The sequence below is a fragment of the Wyeomyia smithii genome, chromosome 2 (assembly GCF_029784165.1).
Source record: "Wyeomyia smithii strain HCP4-BCI-WySm-NY-G18 chromosome 2, ASM2978416v1, whole genome shotgun sequence".
NCBI lineage: Eukaryota > Metazoa > Arthropoda > Insecta > Diptera > Culicidae > Wyeomyia > Wyeomyia smithii.
In genome coordinates, this window is record NC_073695.1 from 59,728,522 (window position 1) to 59,753,346 (window position 24,825).

Here is a 24,825-nt window from a genome sequence, read left to right on the forward strand (position 1 = left end):
ATGTTCATATTTCCGCATCATAATTTATTGTGTTTCAGTAACTTCTTTACATAACAAATATGTATGCGAAGATAAAGTTCATCACTACAAAAGACCATTTTACGAGACGTTTCTGAACTCAATTCATGAATGAAATTTTGACAGAAAAATCGGAACCGCTGACATATCGCAAGTAGAAGCAACATCAATGTCAGCAGGATCCGTGACACCTGTCCCGAGTAAAGTTGAACAACAAAACGATAACATGATGTGATGCCTTGTTATCAAGTAAGCCAAATCCTATAACATGATATCTTATATTTAGATAACAGAGAAAAACAAAATGAATCCAAAAACGCCATGATTTGTTATTCAGATGCCCTGAGAGCTGTTATCTTACTTTATTCGGGGTCAGTTCGTAAAATGGTCTATTTAACGCTAGGTCACAAAATATTGTTTGTGATCTACTATGCACTGCCTCGCTGAGTAGTGAAAGCTAGCCAAACAGTACACAAGGAATATTTTTTTTCTCTTATGATAGCTACGGAAAGTGAACCACATAACATGATGATTTTGCTTTATTGATTAATAGTGGAGATCTATAATATCCTATCTAGAATGAAGAGACAACAAGTAAACGAAATCGAAAAAAATCGAGAGAAATGGAAGAGTCCTTTTAAAATGTTTCAAGAGATTGAACAATTTTCATTTTCGAATGCATTTAGAATCCCCCCGCGAGATCTGTCACTCCAATGTCAAATATGACTTTGACATCAGATTTGATGGATGGCGGTGCGATAACTGCAAAGTTGTTGCAGTTATCGGTCTTGCAGTAAAAAAGCGTTGTCTTGCAGTTATCGAACGACGACTGTATTTTAAATTTTAACCACGTTTGGAACTTCGGAAACTTTTAAAACCCGTCGCGAGAATGAAGCAAAAGTTACACTTAAATTTTTTGGTAGAAAATTCCTTCTGCACCATCAGGATCTTGAAAGTTTCCAATGGAGAGATGTAAGATGTAATCAGGGCAAATCTACTGACCACTTTTTTAGTGCGATACTTCAACTGTTATTTTTTCCGTCTGCAAGCGTATTGCGATTTTACACTTGTGTATTACACAACGTTCGTCGCAAGATTTGTGTATCATTCGTGAAGTCCAATAGACAGCCGCAGTCAGCAGGCGATTATCTTTTATTTACATTATATAGATCTAACAAGTTAAGATTCCCCTTTGTTGTGTAGGAAAATATTTTGTATTTTCAAACTTTTTCCTCGGCTGACTTGGGGAGCGGTTGTTGTTTTATTTCTGCCATCGATTGACGTCCGTACGAATGTCCCGTTTCGCCTTTTTGGCGACTGTTTTTAGCCGCTTCTCGACGACGGACGGACGAGCTGTGGCAGTAGAAACGCAAAGACGCGACAAAAATGCCATGCCATGCACGCGTCATGTTGTTTTTAATTTTATTTTTCGATGTTTTCCACTTTGCCATCGTTCATTCACTCGGACTGCCGGTTACCACCAGAAAGCGCAAACGGTCCTCCACGTGCCGCTGCCGTACGGTTACAACCGGTTCGGGAAATTCATTATGAAACACGTTCTCCACCGGTCGAATCAAATCGAATCGACCGCGACTCCATGTCCCTCAAGCTGGAAGTACAAAGTCAGCAGAACAAAAAGTTAATAGCATGAAAATTTAGTGCTCATTCGATGCTCATTTAATGCCATATCGCCGAATTTAATGCTCAATTTTTTCTTTGAAAAATGCACTTGTTTGCTAGCTTAAGAAAATAGCTAGCAGACAATATACGAAAATAGCATTTTTAGTCACCAACCAGTTCTATAACGGTCATAAACATTTAATGCTCATTTAATGCTCTTGAAAAAACCTGATGATCATGATAATTTCATTGATTTTGTATAAATTTCTCAATAATATGATAATAATATGATAATACATGAATAGTTTCAACTTTTTCAAACATTTTTCTCTAAAAACAATCCGAATCCTCTTGCTACGATTCGATACCAATTAAATGCTTCCATATGCGAGCAGTTTCAATAATTTAGGTGCATTTTTCATTAAATATATTTTTTTCAAAAATATTGTTCTGCTAGCTTAAGAAAAAAGTTAGCAGAACATTGGCCAGAAACAGCATTTTTAAGCAATAAACTGTTGTATTTTTATGATAATTTTACTGATTTTGTATAAATTTTTCAATAATATGATAATAATATGACAATACATGAATAGCTTCAATTTTTTCAAACATTTCCTCTGAAAACAATCAGAATCCTTTTGATACGATTAGATACCAATTAAATGCTTCCATATGCGAGCAGTTTCAATACTTTAGGTGCATTTTTCAATAAATATATTTTTTTTTTCAAAAATATTGTTCTGCTATTAAGCTAGCTTAGCCAAACTTAGCAGAGCATTGGCCAGAAACAGCATTTTTAAGCAATAAACTGTTGTACAATGGTCATAATAATTTATTGCTCATTAAATGCTTTTGAAAAAAACTGATTTTCATGATAACTTCATTGATTTTATAGAAATTTTTCAATAATATGATAATAATATGATAATACATGAATAATAAACAACTTAAGTAATGTTTGTGTACATGTAGCAAAATCAGCCACGCGACGCCTCTGGTGACGCGACAAGGCTCGTAGGCCGAAAACACACCGGCGCGACGCACGCCGCGGAGTAGTAGAGCTGTATATCAACCCGCGGCAGGACGCGCCAGTATGTTTTCGGCCTACGAGCCTTGTCGCGCAACCAAAGGCGTCGCGAGGCTGATTTTGCTACATGTACACAAACATTAACTTAAGTTCTTTTTCCGTAAATTAAAGAAGAAAATCAAAAAAAAAAAACAAAAGCGTTCCATACTTTGAATTAAAAGGCCTCACTAGCATGCTCACTTGTTTTTTTTTTTAAATTATTATTATTCTTCGATAATTGCATGAGTTTAGATATTAGGTAACAGAGTACCTGTGCAGTGCACATGTTGCACAGGTGGACCCTACGCCACTGCGCGTCACATGGAAATGGGAATTCTTTTGCGACGTACACAAAGATATCTCTCGTTTTTGACAAAACAAATGAGGTGCATGGGCGTCGCGTACATGAGATAACTCGCGCGCAAAATTCTCGTGAGCCCGTCACTTATCATGCTTTGCGATGGTAAGAGAGAAATTGATTTTGCGCAGAAGGATAAAGACAGGAGATTTTATGCAACTTGCTCACCAGTACGAGTAATAAAAAAAGTAATATTATAAGAGTAATATTTTTTAGGACATTTGGTCATTTGAAGCTGACACTGACGTTAGAGTGTGTGTTCATCACTTCAGCATGTTGTGTATGCAACGTGTGCACAATTACGCAAGGATTTAGTGAGAGAGGGAAGTATTTAAACATCTTATAAACGTTTACAAAAAGGGATAGCGAGATTCGACAAAACCGCAAGGTTTAAAAAATAATGAATAATGCAAAACTTAAAAATCAGTTGCAAAACATCTCACTGATATTCTAATAGTTGAACCTTGCCTAAGCAGCAGGGCTGGTAGTGGTCAACGATGTCAGAAACAGTTATTTTGGTGACTAGTTGATGTAAAACGTGACCAAATAGTACCCAACAAATCGAAAAAAGGGACCAACAGTTGCTAGAAAATAGCCAGAGAAGCTACTGTTATAGAAAAGGGTACGAAATAAGGGTTTCAACCCGTAATTCGGTATTCGGTACTGAATTTGATGTGCTATATATTTGAAAAAAAAAAATGCATTTAATTTATTGAAACTGGTCGCATATGGAAGCATTTAATTGGTATCTAATCGTATCAAAAGGATTCGGATTGTTTGCAGAGGAAATGTTTGAAAAAATTGAAGCTAATCAATTTCTTTTCAGCTTATCATGTTATTATCATATTATTGAAAAATTTATACAAAACCAATAAAATTATCATGAAAATCAGGTTTTTTCAAGAGCATTTAATGAGCATTTAATTATTATGACCATTCTACAACAGTTTATTGCTTAAAAATGCTGTTTCTGGCTAATTAGCAGAAAGTTTTTTCTTAAGCTAGCAGAACAATATTTTTGAAAAAAAAATTATTTAATGAAAAATGCACCTTAGTCATTGAAAAAGCTCGCATATGAAAGCATTTAATTGGTATCTAATCGTATCAAAAGGATTCGGATTGTTTGCAGAGGAAATGTTTGAAAAAATTGAAGCTATTCATGTATTATCATGTTATTATCATCTTATTGAAAAATTTATACAAAATCAATAAAATTATCCTGAAAATCCAGTTTTTTCAAGAGCATTAAATGTTTTTGACCGTTATAGAACTGTTTTGTGACTAAAAATGCTATTATCTTATATTGTCTGCTAGCTATTTTCCTAAGCTAGCAAACAAGAGCATTTTTCAAAGAAATGATGGAGCATTAAATTCGGCGATATGGCATTAAATGAGCATCGAATGAGCACTAAATTTCCATGCTATTAACTCTTTGTTCTGCTGACTTTGTACTTCCAGCTCAAGGGACATCGCGACTCCAGCACTGCTCTCTTGCTTTCTTGCCTGCGTGTCACGTCAGGTCTTTTCGTTTTCATCGGCCACCGCTTCCGCATCTTTTCCAGTTGACCTGATTTTTCCTTTCCTTTTCTTCGTTCGCTTGGCCCTTTTTCTTGTTTTCCGCGAATACCACCGAATACCAGCGGAGCAGCGAGCAGCCTGGAAACGGTTACGAAGCGCGACGGAGCCATCGCTCGTTGCCGTTCCGTCCTACAGCTGCAATTGTTTTCGTGAAAGCTTCCACTGCTTATCGTGGTGTGGCGAATTTTTCGGCTTAATTATCAATATTTTAACCTTTACCTAGCATTTCGATACGTTTCGAGACATCCACCGTGTGTACCGGTGGCGTGTTTTCGTAAAGTCTCTGTTTTCGGAAGCAAAGGATATTTTTTACACATTTCGAGGATTATTTTGTTACTTTTACTGTGAAAATTCATTTATCGTTCTAAATATGACAGCTTCAAAAAAAAAAAAGAAAACAATAGGAATTGAGTGTGGGCTAGTATCGGTATACGATAGGAACAATAGATTCGAAACTCTATAGGACACTTAATGTTTTAAACTAGAGCGTCGTACTTCATGGGGCTCATTTCCCAAATAACGTGCCAATTTGCCATCTGATAGTCTTCCACAACTGAACGCTGAATAGTTTGCTGATCGGGATCAAGAGCGGGCGATATTTTCGTTTTGTCAAGTAGATTAAATCAAAAAAATGTACCTGGTTGCGTGGATAGTGAAAAGTGCATTTCCTCAGGGAAAGGAAAATTACTGCCTTGGTGCTACATTCCGATTCGGAATTTGACCTTCGGTTTTCATACACAGATTTCGCAGCCACCTGTTTTGTGTACAGGACAATTGCGGGACTAGCGCCAGGATCCTACTGACACAGTCTCTCGCGAGCCGAGACTCGACCCTACGACAACTGGTTTGTAAGGCCGGCTTCTTGCCACAAGACCAGCTGAGATAGCAAGGAAAAATACTGCATAAATGTCATAATGAGTTATTTATATTTCTTTCGATCACACACACTTTCCACGGATGGCGATGAAAAATTATTACTCAGTTTCGTAAAAATGTTTCCCTTTGCCAATGTGAGAATTGATTGCGCATCAATTCATTTTTCAAGCTGTTTGTGATCTCTTCTCAGTTTTCTCCAACCCCCTGATGCATCTGAATAAAAAAACTGAAAATTTTAGAATCGTCAGTAAGCTGTTTTTTTCTCTGAGCAGGGAATTCAGTCTAAAAGTAGAAGTGCTTAAGTGCACAGATGTACCAGACGTTGTTCGGACCCAAGCTGAGAATTTTGTGTTGAAATTTCTCAGCTCATTTACCAATCTTGCATTTTAAAACGGCGTCTGGAATCGATTTCCGGCCTTCGAACATCCTCCCGTTCCCATTTTCCAAAAACCAGAAATCGCCATCCTGGACTTCAGAATTGCGTCTAAGGTTGATTTTCGGCTTCTGAACATTATTGAGTGGCATGATGAGTTCGCCATGTTGGGTTTTAAAATGGTATCTGGGGTCGGTTTTTGATCTTTGAGCATCCATCGAAAATACCTATATTGGATGGTAAATGGTCGCCGGAATTTACCATCTTGGCTTTCGAAAAAGCATTTGGAGTTGATTTTTTGGGTCTGAACATCATTTTATTTCCGGGAATTCCATTATTGGGCAGTTTTTGGTCATTTTAGACTGTTTTCCAGATACCAGAACAAGACATCTTGAATTTGAACACGTTTTGGTTAATTTATGACCTCTAAATGTTGTCCGGTTCTGCAGATGTTTTTTGAACATTTTACACTGGATCCTGGTTTCGGAAACACCTTTATGTGATGGTATCTGACCATTTTAGAACGTTTTCAATAAACCAGAAGTCACCATCAAAAATTTTTCTGAAGTACAAAAATTAGTTTTGCATTCTGTACCGTAAAACGGGGTATCATTGATTAGCGGGGTAACATTGATCAGTTTTATCAGTTTTTTTAACATCTTATTTTTTTTTCTTCACCTATCGTTCATTTGACACGGTACAAATACAATTTAATGTTTAACGGCGCCAATTATATCTGATGACTTAAAATCTTTAAGCAAATTTTTTATCCTCGCTGCCGACTACGAGCTGAAATTAAGTCTCTCTTAGAACTAGCATATATTTTTCAATCAATGTTTTGTAGTTGAATAGTCGTTTGATGATCATCGAATGGCCATAAATATGCAGCATGTATGGATTTGTTCTGCTAAGCCACGTTGTTATGAGCAGAGACAGGGGCTTGTAATCCTCGGGTCCTGGAAGTATTGTGCGGGGTTCAGTTGCTGGTTATGGTTCGTTGTTGCTGTTCGCTGTTGTTAAAGACAAGATATCACGAAAGGCCTCAAGTTTAACATCTTAGTCTTGTGTCATTCGAGGTCTGAACAATATTGCATTGGTTGAAATTTTATATTGTTTTGATGACCAAATTTTAAAATTAATTTGACCGTTATATTTCTTACTCTCAGTAAGCGCCAAAGAGCACTTTATACTAGTCGAATATTGAACATTTAGTTTTCATTGACATGTTTTTCAAATCCGTTATTTAATTTACTCAATCAAGAAGAAGAAAATTTAGTCAAATTGATTACATTTACAGTTAATTAATTTATATTTGTTGAGAAAGTTCAGTTTTATGGTCTAGCCAAGACATCATTCTGACCTACGCCAGGATGTTGTCTTAGCTAGAGTATAGGCCTATTGATACTTCCGTTGTTGGAAAGGCCTTGCATATATGATCAACATACGTTTCCTAAACACAAACATTTTACAACGATTGCTGACTTACAAAATACTTCTGGCACATTTCGCGACCAACTTTTACGTTTTCCATCGTCGAAAGGTAAAATTACAGTCAAGGAGAACGTGATGTCAATCCGGGAAGCGTCTCTTACCATGTTATCAAAGCATTATCTAACATTTTTAGTTCAAAAAGGTTTCAAAACTATTTGAAATTGAAACTGATCAAAGTTACCCCAAATAAGGAAAGTTGAAACAAGGACGAAAAAAAATGTTTTTAATGTTCAAGATTTTCGAAGGCCTTTAAAAACTAACTTCTCAAGTTATCAGGATGCCAGTACTGGTTTTAAAAATATGAAACCTGTAATATCAGTTGTAAAATATATAATACTCACGAAAAAGTGAAAAAAATGATCAATGTTACCCCGTTTTACGGTACTTTAATTTGACCATGTAGATGGCTATAGCAGTAATTAGGAGACGATTGCGAAGGATTCAAAATATATTAAATATATTAGAGGTATTGCATGAAGAGACTTCTCGATAAATATGATATAAATATAATCGCTAAATATAATCAGCTTCACTACTAGGAGTCAGTTGTGAGCAAATGAGCTTGCAGTATGACAACGCTTGGTCTCACACTACCAAAATAGGAAGTCATACGTTATCCACGTCAAAATAAAAATTATTCCCATTTGAAAAACATATTTCTTATTTGGCGTCTTAGTATAATAAAATTAAAGCTTGAGTTTAACGCCCGCACATTTTGTAGTTGCTCCACCGTGATGGATCTGAGCTAGTGAAGATGCCCAAAGCACCACATATAGATGGCTATTTGGGATTAATTCACCATCTTTAATGTACAGTTCAATAGCTTTCGCTTTGTAAAGATCGATAACGGCGCTGGCTACGTCTTTATGGTCTTCAATGACTTATCGAAAAAGAAAAGTATTTTTGTGGTATTTGCCTGGAAAGTTGTATTCAATCAACTGTCGTCAGGTCTGATTTTTTTGGAATTTAGCGAGGGAGAAAGGTCAAAGTGGGGGATGAGAAGGAGCCTGAAAATAAAGCCATACGTGAAACTTTCTCTGACACCGCACGGTCCGATACCATTAAAAAACGAATTTATGGCCATTCGCTTGTCAAAGCGGACACACACACAAAGCTTGTCAAAGCGGGTTGAACAAAATGATTGAGACAAGCAACATTTTGTCAATTTTAAAATGGCCATAACTTTACGGAGAATGAGACTATTTTGAAGCAACTGCTGACATCACCCTCGCAGAACTCAATGAAACTTCGTGGGTGTGTGGGTCTTACTAAACCAAGCAACTTTGCGAACTTGTTTTCAAAAATTTATTTGGACCAATTCTTGAAAAGGTGAGTATTTAAACCAATATGGTTATTCCATACCAAGTATTTAGACAAATACTACGATCTTCTCTGGTTCGCTATAAAATAAATGAAATGACTTTTTTTAGATCAAAACTTTAAAATCCAAAGTTATGGGTCAATTGGACAAATCTCCGACGATTGCTGGGCCCTCAATTTTCCCATTTTTTGACAAAACATCATTTTTCATGTTTCACGAAAAAAAAATATCTCAGAGACAGTAAGAGCCCCCTCTAGACGATGTTAGACACCATTTCAAAATGTTGTCAAATCTACATCATCAGATGCAGGTTATGAATCAAAAGTTCTACTTTAATTGTTGTTAATCACATATCGTCAAGTAGATCATGAGAAACAAAGGATTGAGATTTGAAGCGTTTCGAATGCGGTTTAGTGAGATATCACTTGAATTTAACAAACTCGTTACCCTTAAAAGTTGAACGTCTTCATAACGGCGCAAAAATGTCAATATTGGCAACACTGTACGCAGAATCTGATGTTGTCATTCGATAGGAAATTCAAAAACCTTCAGAAAGAATTTTTACTATTGCCTATAGCTCTCAGGCGGCATCCATAAATTACGTAACGCTCATAGGGGGGAGGGGGTATCCTTGAGCGTTACGATTTGTTACACAGGGGAGGGGAATGTGAGTTCAGCATTACGTAACAAAAAATCTTTGGAGAGACCCTCCAAAAACGAGCACTTTCATCAAGCAAATCCTTCTACAGCGTTGTGTAATTTTTATGGGGGGGTAGGTGTTGGCGTTACGTTATGTTACACATTTTGGTGGTCCAAAAATCATTTTTTTGCGTTACGTTATTTATGGATGTCGCCTCACTGTCTCTGAAATATGATGTTTCTCAACAACATGAGAAAATAATGTTTCTTCAAAAAATGGGAAAATCCAGGGTCCCACAATTGCCGGGGGGTTGTCTGATTGACCGAAAACTTTGGGGTTTTTAGTTTCGACCAAAACCAAGGTGTTTTATTCATTTTGGGGCGAATCGAAGAGGATCTCTGTCGCTGCACCTGATAACTTGGTATGAAATAACCCATATCTAAATAATGACGGAGAGATAGGAAAAGGTTGTCAATGGTAAACTTCTAGAAAATAATGTTAACTTTCATCTAAATATGTTAGAGAATTTAATTTGAGATCCTACACCGAAAAAAAAACATTGTGAAACAAAAAGTGATTTCGAAATTGGTTTAAAATATCGTTCATCTCAATTTTTTTTTTCAAAATAAGGTTTTTTAGATACACAACTTAGTTACCTAAAACTCTTTATAACACACCAAAGTAGGCACTCTTAAGAAAAAATTTTTTTTTTAACTTTTATGTGTAATATGTACTCAACAGTAAAAAAACTTCCAAAAACAACACCCATACTTGAATAATTTATATCTCGATGGTTCCTAGACAAATTTATCATTGGGTATCAATGAACTTGACGGATTCTAGTTTATTAGCAGCATATAAACCTAAGAAAAGACAAGATGTTAGAAAAAGTTCCACTCGTTGTAAGAGTGTACATTTTGTATGACACACACTCTTAAAATCCATCGTTTAGTTTGCAAAAAATATTAAAACTCTTCTAGTGAAATACACCTGTTGCGTCAAAGTTCCGCAAACTTATGGCCATTTTAAAAATGACAAAATTTTGCTTGTCTCAATCATTATGTCTATCTCCTGTATAACCTTGAAAACGAATTTGAACTTGCGAAAACATCACCTCGACCTTCTCGTACCTTCCGTCGTCTGCATTCTGCGTATTTCGTGAAAAGTTTATTGTACAACTTCAGGGCACGTCAATTTCATTACGACGGTCGCTATGATTCTGCCAGTTGATAGTATACCGCTCACGAAATTGTTTGCACACGGTCGATTAAACCCATTTCAATTTCTTCAAAGTGGGTGTCCAAAATTAGCTTCATATATATTTTTTCACAAAATGAGTCCATCATCATTTGTTTTCATTTGCAATTTTGTTGGTTCGATCAATTTCGAAATGTAGCTAGGGGCAGTCTACCTAAGCTAAGCTAGCTAACTTTTCTAAACAATATGAATCGTTACAATTTTTTCAGCACTGAAAAAAAATATTTCAGAATTCTTTAAAACCGACAACCAGGAACACTGCACTAAAATGAAGAGTGCGTTCGAGCATTAAATGACTCCAATTCGTAAATTTGAGAGCTGGAATATTCACTGCCCAAGTCGGTTGCCGACCCGCGGTTGGAGCAGTGGCCTCTTGTAAGCAAATATGTGATAAGTGATCTTTTCACTCGAAGTTATCCCTAAGTTTTGTGAAAGTGTATGACAAACAACACAACAACATTGAACATTGTCTTGTATGAGAACCAACCATGTTACGGATGTGATTTTTTAGACATCTGCAGATGTGGATGTGGATGTGGATGTCAATTTTCATGGGGATGCACAGTGGTTTAAAACGCGAAAAACGTGATCGTCAGCCTTTTGAGTATAAAAATGGCATTTAAATGCTACAGTATATTCGACAAAGTTTTTGTAGATGTTAAGGGGCATCTTTTGATGTAAATGAAATTTCGATTAATTCACCTAAAAGTGAGATAAAAATTTTATTTTTTTATTTACTAATCAAATCAAAACGAAGTCTTCAGCAAAGTTGTAAACAATCTTATGTAGAAAAACTTTTCTGAAGACACTTTGGTTCTATCTCTTGAAAATCGACCACATACAGGTAGTTTTATACACAGACATCCTAAATGTTTCTGAAAATCGAAAAATACCAAATTACTTTTTCCGAAGTGATTTTAGAGGCCTACTATGTTCTAGACATTTTTTCATATTTAAAAAATACATCATTCGGCCGAACATACCTTGGGAAAATTTTCGACTTTTTCATAGGGTTTAGGACATTTTAGATAAAAAAAATGCACTTTTTCAAAATAAAATTTCTCGAGAAGCTGCAAAAAGCTGCAAAAACAACAGTCTTCACTTGGAAGACGGAGATTAGTACTAGCTTCCCCAGGTGGTTTCACTAGGTTCTTGCAGTCTCTTAAAGACTTGGGCGTGGGTGAAAAAATTAGTTTCTTTTTGTTTTTCGGCGTTTTTTATGTTTTTTTCTCAAAAGATGTACAAAATCGAAACGATTTTTGATTTTTCATTAAAAAGTACGAATAGCATTTATATTTACGGCACCATGCATTATTTGGAAAACATAATATATAGAAAAAATTGATTTTTTCCGAAAATAATTGTTATGTCACTAGTGTATGCAAATGCCAAGTTTTTTTTTAACAAAATAAGCAACATTCTTCGACGGTTTTCCAATGCTTGAATTCTGAAAAGAAAATGTCAGCTCAGAGATAGATATCCTTATTTTTTTTAATTTTGTCCATACGGAAGTACCTAATCCATACCAAAATACCTCCGTATGTCCAAATTAAAAAAATAAATAAGGGTATCTGTTTCTGAGCTGACATTTCCTTTTCAGAATTCAAGCATTGGAAAAACGTCAAAGAATGTTGCTAATTTTGTTAAAAAAAACTTGGCATTTGCATACACTAGTGAATTTTCAATATGAAAGTCCAAATTCAATATTTTTCAAACTTTCTTCAAACAAAACACCGAACTAAAATTGTACCCTTGAAAAAAAAAACTCAAAACAAATTACTGCTGAAAAATTTTTATGATCGACCATTTTGTAAAATGAGCAGAGAACAGAAGCAGATTCTAACTCACTCGCGACTTACAATCGGTCCTAGTGGTATTCAACATAATTCACAGATCACAGAAAAAAACAAAAAAAAAATGTGAAAATCAAATTCGACCTATCGTACATTCCGAAACTGCAATTGGTTTCTCGGCAAGTCTGCGCAAAATGAGCACGTGTTTCGGAATCGCTCCTGCTATACGCGCGAGTTTGTGAGCGTTTGCTAGCGCGGTTGAGGCTTAATATTGGCAATTATAGGCGCTATAAGCCGTGCGGAGCGCACTTATCGCCAGTATTATCAGCAGGCGCGCTCACCTTCGCACCGAATCAAAACAGTTTCATGTGAGATCTGGTCAGTTTGCCTGATAACAGATCGGTCACGTCGTCGATTATCAGTTCAGCTTTAGCAAATACACAGCTGGGATAGACATTTGCTAGCGTGGTGGTATAGTTAATTTCGTCGGCTTCTATATCGGATCCAGGAAACGAAAGTCTCCAAAATGCTGCGTGTATATGTTATGTACGTATGTTAAAGTTACGTGCTAATGACTTGTTTTCGCCACTTTGAGCTGCATTTTTCTAGAGTTTTTTGGTTATTCTATGGATTATTTGGGGCTAATACAGCATGATATCGTTCCAATTTGAAGAGAATGCTCTGAACCCAATCGGTGCCAGTGTTGCAGGTGTGAAAACAGAAAATTAGTACGCTTCATTTACACAATCCGCACAGAAACGTTTCCTTTCAACGTTGGATTACACTCCAAAACTGTTTTATTATTCTGCTGATCCGCTAAAGAATTATCTTCAGAAATTTGTGAAAACGACTGTAAAAAAATTGATTTTTCTCTTCTGTCTCTCTTTGCAGCCGCTTGACTAATTAATAACATGTAATGCAATAAAAAGGCAAGCCACAACGACGCAAATGTTGTTCAAGCAAAAAGAAAGCGATTGCAACAACAGTCGATATCCATTTATAGCGGACGGCAAGTATTAGGTGAACGCTAAGCGCGTGAATCCTTCCGGAGATAAGACGGGAGAATAAATCAAACAAAAAACAGTAATCCTGACACAGCCAAAAGCGAGACAACACAACATGAAATTTTCCGGTGGAAATCCATTGCTATTTTGCGAGCAGGTGGGAACGGTGACGTCTTTTTTCGAACAGTGGAACGACTGCGAACGGACAGTCGTTCTCTACGCACTTCTTAAGCGGGTACCATTTGCAAACTTGAAGTTCCTGCAATTATCGATCGATTATAATCTTGCCCAAAACTACAGCTCTCAGAGTAAGCTACAGCTGCTGGAGACGCATGCCAACAATGCAAATTTTCTGAACAAACTCGTTCAACGATATCAGACTACCTGCTGCGGGGTGATACCGGGTACCGGGGATGGGGGCGCAAGCGTTACTAGTAATCACAACAATAACAACAGCAACATTGCCAACAACAATTTGACTCCATCCGATTCCGGGTACTCGGACTTAGAGAAGAAAAATTCCAACTTCGATCTGTCGTCCACATCCTCGTCTTCATGCTCGTCAACTTCTGGCATGTCATGCGGTTCCACCCCGTCCCAGGCGATGCTGGTGGCACCTCAAACGGCCACACCTGTGAACAGCAACAAGATGGACAAAGCGACACTCGCCAAAAACAAACTGGCCGAAACCAAGAAGGACATCCTTAACGATATGCTGACGTACCTGCCGCTTCTGAAACCCGGCAACGATGACGTGAAGAGTGTGTACATGTCGCTCATTCCGGCCGCCGTAGAGGACGCCTGCCAGCAGACGGTACCAACCGAGCTGGTACAGCACATACTATCCTACTTGTTGATTCACCCTGCGGTGAATAACGATGATCGCAGGTAAGAAGAGCTTACTACTTCTGGCCGCGACGTCACGTACCAAGAATTTCTCCCCTCATGCATTTTCTTGCGGTTCGTAGTCGATTTTCATTTACATTACAATCCCATGTTTGTTTGTTTTCTCTCTTAAAAAGTCATGTTATTATTTCTAAAAACCTGCTGCATCGTAATAATCATTGGGTTTTCCCATTCATTACTTGATCACCACATTTCCACTATCCTCCATGAAAGGATAACAACTGTCATTCTATTACTGAGTGAAAAAAATGCCTCTTCTGTTATCATAATTTCTTGTTATCATTATCACTCCAATAAAATTAAAATTGTTCACTAGATAATTTCGGCGTTACTCTGGTTGTGTTTTGCAGATCTCTAAGCTACTGGCTGCGCCACCTGGAGGAACACATCGCTTCCTCATACATCCCGACAACGCTTACCTCAACGACGGTAGCAGCAACGGCCACCGGTGGCAACAAGAGCAACAACGCTTCAAGCAATAGCAATTATTTTATTCTTCCTCCTGCTGCAGCCGGAGCGGCCACACACAGCCAGCATCATCAGCAACAGCAGCAGCAATTTGTTGGTGGATCCAACAACAACCCGGCTGCCAAAACTGGCAGCCAACAATCGCTACAATTCCTCGCAGCTGGCTCCTGGCATCATCTAGCGCATCAACCGCAACAGCAACCGCAACAGCCGCCTCAGCAGCAGCAACTTCCAAGCAGTACTGGTAGCACTGGAGGTTGCAAGAAACTGTCAGGCCAGCAGCCAGCACAGTCGTTTAGCATTTCTAACTCGTCACTGTTGTCTAAATCTCAGCAGAGTTTGAATCAGACTAGCAGTAGCAGTAGTTCCAGTTCTAGTTCCTGTCTTGATAGCACCGTTTCACAACTTCTGAAATCGACCAACATGCTGGTCAATCTAGAATGGACACCGGAGGCTGCCGGAGCCGAGGACGGTGGGGGAGGAGGAGTTGGTAACGGCAGTTCAGGCTCAGCAGGAAGCATGGACAATGTCACGATTAAAGAGTTTGTGCCGGTGAGACAAACTTTGACTCATATTGAAAAATACATTCATTACGTATCACACTTTCCACAGGTCACATTTGGGTTTCACTCATCGGCAACGGGTAACGGTGCTAACAAGCCGGCCGTAGGAAGTAACAGTACCAGTAACAATACCAGTAGTAGCAGCAACAATAGTGGCAGCAATAGTAATGCCCTCAAACACCACACTCTGATCGCTTCTTCTAGTCAACAGCCCCAGGGAGGTTTTTTGGGCAGCAGCAGCGTCAGCACTAATACCACCAATGGCAACGGCGGTTTAAATCTTAACGGAAGCATGAGTCATGGTACTGTGGTCCTGACGGATCTCGACTCCAGTGATGATAATCATCTGAGTTTCAGCAAAAATGGAACAGAAATTTTCGACTACGATTGTGATTACGATAATGAGGAAGAGTTCAACTATTTGGCACGGGCAGCAGCCGTGGCGGCTGCTTCTACGGCTGGAACAGCTTCCAACAATAATGGTACGGTTTCTGGGGTGCAAATCGCGGCTGGTTCCGCGATTACCCCCGGGACTGCTGTCAGCAAAAATCGTGTCTCCTTCGATGCTAATATTAGTGATTATTTGCGGGTGCCTCCGATTGCGATCGGTGATTTTGACTGTGACGGAAGTGGCCTGCTAAAAACTCGTCGATCCAACAGTTTAACCACTACTGTTAGCAGTGTGTGCGGACTTTCGATGGGAGAGCTGCATCAGCAAAAACAGAGCAACGAATGTCTGTCGGCGGAAAATCTGACCAATTTGCAGTTATTGCAGAATAAACCGCGAAGCTTCTCGTTGACGATGGAGAGTCCTCGGTCGTCACTAACTTCCAGTGGATCGGAAACACGCCTGGATGATTTTAAGCAGCATCAGATGGTCAAAATGTACGGTCAACCAAATGTTGGCATGTCTAGTATCGCGCATTGGTTGAAAAGTTTACGGCTGCACAAGTACGTGTGGCTATTCTCCAATTTAACCTACGAGCAGATGATGGAAATGACCGAAGAGTATTTAGCTAGCTTGGGTGTGACTAAGGGGGCTCGTCACAAGCTGGTCATCTGTATTCAGAAGTTAAAGGAACGCTATGGGACCTTAGTACGAATGGAGAAAGAACTGCTGTCTACCGGAGGAGCCAAGAGTCAGCTGGGTTCCGTGTTTGACGAACTGACCAATATCGTGCTGACTCCGATGAGACCGGCTGGGCTCGACCCGAAAGAGGATATTGCGGGGCAGTTTATAAAGCTGTTGGATTTGAGTTAGTGGCGATTGCTGTGAAGGGGTTAGATGGTTTTGATTAAAATATGTTCTGTTTTTCTTTTAGTTGCATCGTTTCTACTGGTGAGACCGGTTTGTGGAGCTCAGGATGAGGAATACTTGAACATCTTTATCTGGGTGCTGGAACGAGCTCTGCATAATGACGCATTTGCACCGCACGCGGCGCAGATCAAGGAATATAAGTATAAGGCGAATAAGATCAAAATGCAGTTCACTCCGAAGGCACATTATGCGAAAAACGCGAACCTAAACGGGAGCATCAACAAACCGAGGTAAGTTTTTGTGAACAGGTGCGGTTGGTGCTTTGGCTGTTTATATCTCTACAGCAATCGAATTTCTAGTTTTGAATTACTCTTTGAAAATTTTCCTGAGTTTGGATCTGAACATAACCTAGGAATGACATTGTTATGTCGGAACATGATTTTTTCGAGTGAATTTACCGCAAAACCATCGAGGAGTAGCAGCCTCCTCGTTCTCCATTCACATGCTTTCAGTTCAGTTTGTTTTGATTTTTGTTGTTTGATGTATTTTCAACTGGGAATTGTCCCAGTTAGCGCGCGAACAGGTAAAACGAAGCCCAGATGAAGCGTGCTTAGTTAGTTAAAAATAAATTCAAGTTGTCGATCCGCCTTTGCATTAATCTCGTTATAGTGTGCCCTGAATGATAGCGATGCGTCTTAAGTATCACCCAAATCTCGAATTTGGTTGACTTTCGTTAATGTTTGGTTGAACATGGTGGAGCTGAATTTTATAGGATCATTTTTTCTATGGAAAGATATTACACAACATATCTGGATACTAATGGTAAGCAAGCTATTCGAGCATCACTTATGAAAAATGTCGATGAGCCGTTGGAGTTCGTGACAGTCTGCGATACTCTGGCGATATCTGGCAGTAATAAGGATGCGTCATTTATGTACAGTGCGAAAAGCAGTGGTTCTACATTACTGCTTTGCGGAACGCCCGATAGATTCGAAAAGTGTGCAGAATGTTCTGATTCGATTTTAACGTACAGCGGCCGAGTAATAAAATAGGACCTCAGCCATTGTACGAGAGCAACTCCCGCTCCACCGAGAGAACAAAATAACTTTGGGTTTTCCAAGGACCGCAACAACTCCGGGCCTCCAAAGACCGGACAGTTCTGAGCCTTTAAAGGATTAGAAGAATTTCAAACCGTCTAAGGACCAGAAAATGAGTAAAAGGATCTTACACCAAACATAAAAATATCCAGACAACCAGTAAAGGAAAAATTAATAAATAAATAAAAAAACAAATGGTGAAAGAAAACATAAAATTTACCAAAAAATTATAGAAAAACGCTTGCGTATCGCTTGTACAAGAACCATGATAGGTCAGTTCTTAGAATCTTTACACAAACTAATAAACTTATACACGACAACGGTGTCGAAAAAAGCGATAGCAGCAATTCTGGTCAAAGGAGGAATTTATTTTGCACTAACATCAAAATCACTAAAAACTAAGCTGAGGAACTCTCAGACAACGTCAAATACCTCGAAGTATTTCTTGACAAAAACTTAACTGGAATATACATCTAGAGCAGGCAATAACAAAAGTCACAAATACTCTATGGATATACAAAAAAACTCAAACCGAGAATGGACCGTTGAATATATTCGACTGGTGTGAGACCCAGAATTACCTATGCTTCACTGGTCTGGTGGCCAAAAAGAAAGGAGAGAGGTGGTCAAATAAGTTGGAAAAACTCCAACGGCTAGCCAATCTCTTAATACGGGCGCAATGAGAAGCACAGCTACCAGGGCTTTACTCTTCATGCTTTCTTTACATCAATTCATACAATTAGAAGCAGAAAAGACCGATCAAAAGATCTTTAAAACTCTTCGAGGGTGACCTAACAGGTCATCTAAATATTTTAAAAACTGTTCGTATCAAATTTGAAAATGTTTTCCTCAGCGTCTTAGTAGAATGAAATAAGAAATCAGAAAAAAAGAATTATATGTTTCCATTAAACTCTACTAAATTTGAGAAGTTAATATTGAAAATATTACTAGTCCGTACAGATACTTATTTCAGTTGCTGCGTACAACCATCATCAGTGCTTATGTGGACTGGTGTGGACTATTCGTATAAACCCTCTAGTAGTCAACAACGAAGACTGGATGGAGAAAAACGACTCCGAATACTTGAATCTGAGCGCGATGTCTGGGAACGCGGTGGTCCCTTTCCCCGTCTAGAATCAATTATTTTCTACACAGATGGTTCGAACATGAACAATCGAGTAAAAGCAGAGATAACTGACCCTGGGGTAGACCTATTTATTTCAGTGGAATTGTCCCACATCACATGGCCAACTGTCTTCCAAGCAATACTAGAATGTTTTGTTATATGCCTACGCAGGAAATACAGACGCTCAAACATTTGCATTATGTCCGACAGTCAAGCAGCTTTAAAGGCTTTGAAGTCTGCGACATACATATCGCAACTTGTTTGGGAAACATTGGGTTGTAATATCTAAGTAAATTTATGTTCGGTTCCTGGTCACTGTGGCATCGATGGAAACGAAAGAGTCGATGAACTGGCAAGAGTTGGATCGTCTCATCAGCTTGTAGAGCCAGAACATTTCTGTGTTCTATTCGCTTCTTCCCTTTCTTCTGTGTGGACTCATCACTGCGCCCAGAGCTTAGTTCTATTGCGATATTGCCCAGGTGTTTTTCTGTACTTTGCACTTCATATTATTGGCAGTATCACTATTGAAGTAAATGATACGGTTATCATTCATATCCGTGCTCGTGTGTAAGATTTTTACCTTTCCGTTTCAAGCTTACTACTCTACGATACCGAGCCTCTGTCCATCCTGAAAATATCGCCTAATTACAATTCCCCGCAGAGAAATTTCATACGTTACTCACACCAGTTTTATTATAATAGGGACTTACTTTTGTTAGAAGGAGAGTCAACAGGGGTACTGTAGAATTTAGATTGAAGTAAGGGTACGTGATGGGGAATCTGAGAATAAACCAATGCTAAAGTCCTTTTGACAACCAGACGGCCTGATTCTATTAAGATTCGAACCCACGAACACTAGCTTACCAAAGCGGACTCTGCAACCTTGCGGCTACGGAGCTCCCCGCTTCTTCCCTTAGAATAGAACTGAAAAAATGGGAAATTTTGAACATGGAATCCAACTGGACAAACACTTCCATTCGTAGGCAGCCGAAGTCGAACGTTTCTATGATTATGGCCGGTCCAATTTGTCCGGCTTCAGCCTCCAGACTGATATATGTCTCCGTTATCTTCTTAAGGGTCCGTGCTACGACGTCGATATTTTTGGCAAAACCAACAATCTGAACGGATCTCTTGATTATCGTGGCACTCGTGTCGAAACCCGCCCTTTGTATGACACCTACCAAAGCGGTATGAAATAAAAAGCACGATAGTCCATTACCTTGCCGTAATGCTCTTCGAGATTCGAAGGGACTCAACCTATTCACATCACCCGACCCATCGTCGCCTTGACGAAACGTGTCAGTTTATCCGAGAAACCGTAATCGTGCATAATTTGCCACGGCATTTTTGTAGGACCTGCCGCATCGCGAATATTTGGTCCGTGGTAGCGTGGACAGCCATAAATCACGCCTAGTATAAAAAAGAGTACACTAAGGTCGCTTTTTACGCGGTTTTTTTTACGCGGGTTTCTTTTTACGCGGATTCCGGAATTTACGCGGTTTTTTTTACGCGGCACGTATCCCCCGCGTAAAAAGCGACTTTAGTGTATCTTGTAGGCGGCGCTGAGGAGCGTGATTGCACGGTAGTTGCAGCAATTCAACTTGTAGATGGGGCACACGGTACCTCCTCCTTCCGAATCTAGGCAACAACCCAGTCTTAGCCAGTGCTTCGCTGCCGTGTTTCAATAGCTCGCTGGGGAGTTGGTCAGTTCCAGCTGCTTTCTTGTTTCTCAGCCGGTCGATCTCCTCTTAACCTCCTGTAGGCGATGCGCTGCCACTTCCTCGTCGTCCTCTGCTACATCGTCGTTAAGGTTCTCGTCGTAGTACCTTTCAATCAACTCAAACTTGTTCCTGAGAAGGTCCCCGGCTTGTTGTACGTAGCCTTTGCGGAAACTGTTCAGCTTCTTGTAGAACTTTCGTGTGTCATTCGTACAGTTCTTCCATCGCCTCACGATCTTGATCTTCATGCTGGCGCTTTTTCTTCCGAAAGACCGAGTTTTACCTGCGCCAAGTTGCTCTCCCGTTGGTCATGCATTATTTTTATTATTTACCACAGACCTTTTGCAAGGACGCTCCCTTGGAGCAAGTGAATTTTAACGTGCAACATCCTGCCCTACCAAATTATTCGATGCTACGATTACTTTCTGAACGAGCTAACTACAGCATTTTTGGCGCAATACTCGGTCTCCAAAGACTATTTCACAGAGTATCCGCTCTGTTTGATTTTACTTTATCTCGAATGCCTTTTCGTCGGCGATATCGTTTATTTTTTTAAGATCTGACTAGTTTAAAAGTAATATTCTTGTATTCCCGTGTCGTGTTATATGTATTGACACTCTAAAGAAATTTTTATTGTTAGCTTTGAGTTACATTTACAGTTGTCTGTTGGTGAATAGAACAAATAAATAAACTATATAACCCTTTTCGATTTTCTCCTACAGGTGGACCGTAGTGAACAAGCATAAACCGAACAACTCTAACGAGCTGCTGCACCAGAAGACACCTCATCGCAAGAGTTCGTTGCAATACTTCACCTCGCCGATGCAGCAGCAGCAGCAGCAACAACAACAACAACAGCAGCAACAGCAAACTCAAGCACCTCCGCAGCAACAACAGCAACAACAAGCAAACACGTCTTCGTCCCACAGTCATCTTCAAGCAATTCCACATCAGTACTACGCTGCTGGCGGAGCCGGCCACGGTAGTCACGGGGCCAACGTTGGTACCGGTCATAACAACAACTACAACAAAAGTTCGTCCTATCCGAACTTTGCTTCCAACTTGTCCAGTAGCAGTGGTGGCGGCAGTGGCACCGGTGCCGGCGCTTCCGGTGGTAATATTAAGCATCATTCCCAGCCGCATCCCCCGCCGGGGCAACAACAACAGCATCAACAGCAACCGCAGTTGCAACCACTTCCACAGCAAACGCACGTTACTCATGGCAACTTCATGTACCACCGGCATTCGTTGAACAATATCTCCGGCCACCAGCATCAGCAACAGTTTCTGCAGCAGCTGCAGAATCAACAGCAGCAGCAATCGCCGATTCTACCCTCGATTTACTTAACTTCGATGGGTGGTCCATCTGCTTCGAACACAAACATCAAATCAAGTCAACCAGTTGAATCAGCCGGAATCAAAGACCAACAGAAGCCGAGCTCGGTGTCGCCGGCCGATTTGCTCAGTAGCAAAAGCCAGAATAACAGTATCGGGGATATCAACACTCGGCTGGAGTTCCTCTGCTTGCAAATGACCGAACAGGCGATCAACTAAATTACGGCAGGTTGAGGTAGTAAATAGCACTTTATTTAGTGGTCATAGTTGTAACAGCAATTGTTAGAATGTTGTTTAGTTTAGCGCAATCGCTCGGGACAATATGCGCTGTGTCGACCCCAACGCTAGATTAACAAAATAACAAAAAAAAAAAGAAACAACGCAATCTTCACTCCCGGTGAGGAAAGTATTGCTGAAGGTTTTGCGAAAAGGGGTCAGATCTGTGTGCGCATATCAACGACAGCTAAAGCGATAGTTTTTCAATTTTTGACGCTCTTGAAATTATTAAGCTTCACAAAACAAGAAAGAAAATAATTCTTATAAAACAGACAAAGAAAAATCTATTTCGAATATCTATGTATCTATTAAACACTTTCAAAAATAATGAAAAAAAAAAGCAAACATGTGGTTGCAATTTCTCGTTGGAACAAACTTTGATAGTTTTCGTTTGTTTTAGCTTTTGACTCTAGCTAGACCAAGGCAGCAGCAAATGGAATTAATTTTGTAAAAAATGGACTAAATGCCGAGTGATAGAGAGAGAGAAAGCTAGAACGGTAGTGAGTGCAGGGAAAACTTTCCACAAAAGCGGGTATTTGAAAGTGGTAGTATTTTTGTTATTATTTTATTTTTTTGCGCATCTAAATTTCAAGAAATTTTACTATTTATACACGTACTTTATTGTAGACGCATGAAATAAAACATAATTACCGAATTATTATCAAACTAGATGTGTGCAAAGAGTGGGCTCTTGAGCTTTCTCCAAAGTATCGAAAATTAGAAATTGTTGCAACCAATCCGGGCTGTGAAACAGCAGGCAATGTTTCGACGGAAACTTGGTGTTACATTTTTTTTTGCTTTTGGTGTAGTTTGACATCTAGAAAATTTGCCCCATGCGTACTATTTATCAATGCAGCATTGGAATTGAAAACTCAAGAGTCCGGAGAAGAAGAAAAATTAAAGGTTAAGGGAACTTCGAATCAAACAAATAATCATTCGTTATGGAATATTGCGAAATGTTTAAATTCGAAGCAAAAAGTCAACTACAGTCAGAAAATTCCATAACTACGAAATAACGAAACGAAACAGAAATGTGATTGTGATTTTGTTCCCCCAGAAATCATGCGTACTATTTTGGATGTATGAAATAACGTGGTAACTCTTTTTGCTCACCACGATATATGAACAAAACAAAAGCTATTATTTATTTAAGCGAGAAAGTCTAGGAGTACACACAAAATTATAAAACCTGTTCGCACTTGTACTAATCTTATATCTTATAGATGTGTCAGTTTAATTGTTAAATAACAAAAGAAAATCTATGACGCAAACTTTTGATGGTTAAAGGAAATCCATAAATTTCGAAGAAGTATGTTTTCTTGGTTGTTTATTTACCCTGCCGTCAACATTTCTGCATACTGTGTATAAAAAGCAGACTTTTCAGTTTCGGTGGAAACAAAAATCTGTATAATTGCATCCAGAGACACTAAAGTAAACTCCAATTTGGAACGATACCCTGCCACACGACCTGAAAAACGTTTAGTTGTTTAATTGTGGATCAATCAAACACGCAGCATGTCATCGCTAGAAGATAGAGTGAAGGTAATTAAAATGGCGTTGTTAAATATTTAATAAAAAAAAGCAAAGAAGGAAACAAACATACATTGAATACCCATATTTTACTTCTGTTCTATTTCCTTGACGCTTTTTGCGAAAAAAAAATGCAAACGTAGTGCGATGCACCTAGCGATTCGGTAACTGTAGAAACTCCGTGCGCCAAACAAGCAAATCTCCGTAGATGGAAAAATAAGGAAAATGCAACGGTTGCAACCAGCAGTAACCAATAGTATAACAGTGGTTAAACGAAATATATGAACGTACGCTCGCTGATGGTAGAAATCAACCGTCTGCAGTTAGTAGTGTAATCATCAGTTTCACTAGAATACTGGTTTGTGCGCAGGAAAGGAAAATCCGGGCGAGAAAGGAAAATACCAACAAGTTTTATGTAGTGGAGTTTTCATTGCGAGCAAAGGAATAAAACAAATCTAGTAATGGAAAAGATTTATTTTTGAACCGAGCAAACAGTGTTGATTACTTATTACTTACTCTATTCCGAAATACACTTGACAAAATGTATGAACCATTGAGGTATGGAAGTTTGTTTGTGGCTTCAATCAGCTGGATTGCTTCATACCTTCGCCTTCAGATTGTGTTGATCTTTTTTGGAAGTAACAACCCTTGAAAATCATTCAAAAATTCGCGATCACTCCCGAATGCAGCAATGCAAGTGTTGAAACAAACTGCTTCTGCTGCTACCCGTTGCTGTTTAGCTAGGATCTTCCTAATGGCCATCAACTAGTAAACTGATTGGTTTGAGCGGAAACAGGTTCTTATATAACCCAAAGAGTGCATTCCGGGTTTACTAGGCATATAATTATGTCGACCGTGCTAGAGAAAGCAAGCATCAAGCAAACGTTCGAGGTTGAAATCTATGTTTCAACAAAGCTTGATAATCATCAATAATATAATAGTTCGAATAATCAGATTACAATTTTCTGCTTTTGAACGGATGCATAGATGATTTTCCAATAAATTGCGGCAAGAACGAAGAAAAACTAACCGACTTATTAGCATTTAAAATTGGACATATTTTTCACTTTTCCGTTTTTAGATATTCAATTTACAACCTTATGTAGCCGAACTTCCTAGTTCTACGTCGAAAACTGTTCGTGACGCCGTTCTG

The 24,825-nt window shown here is 39.0% G+C and overlaps 1 protein-coding gene across 1 annotated transcript in view; it reads left to right on the top strand.

Annotated features, from left to right (window-relative positions):
* Positions 1 to 24,158, top strand: part of LOC129722568 (protein Smaug-like) — a 31,569-nt gene extending 7,411 nt beyond the window's left edge. Inside the window, exons 2-6 of the mRNA XM_055676142.1 lie at positions 13,283 to 14,283; positions 14,652 to 15,321; positions 15,382 to 16,588; positions 16,655 to 16,880; positions 21,254 to 24,158. Of these exons, the coding sequence (XP_055532117.1) occupies positions 13,511 to 14,283; positions 14,652 to 15,321; positions 15,382 to 16,588; positions 16,655 to 16,880; positions 21,254 to 22,085 (3,708 nt within the window). The 5' untranslated portion in view covers positions 13,283 to 13,510 and the 3' untranslated portion in view covers positions 22,086 to 24,158. The remainder of the gene's footprint in view (positions 1 to 13,282; positions 14,284 to 14,651; positions 15,322 to 15,381; positions 16,589 to 16,654; positions 16,881 to 21,253) is intronic.
* Positions 24,159 to 24,825: the final 667 nt, after the last annotated feature.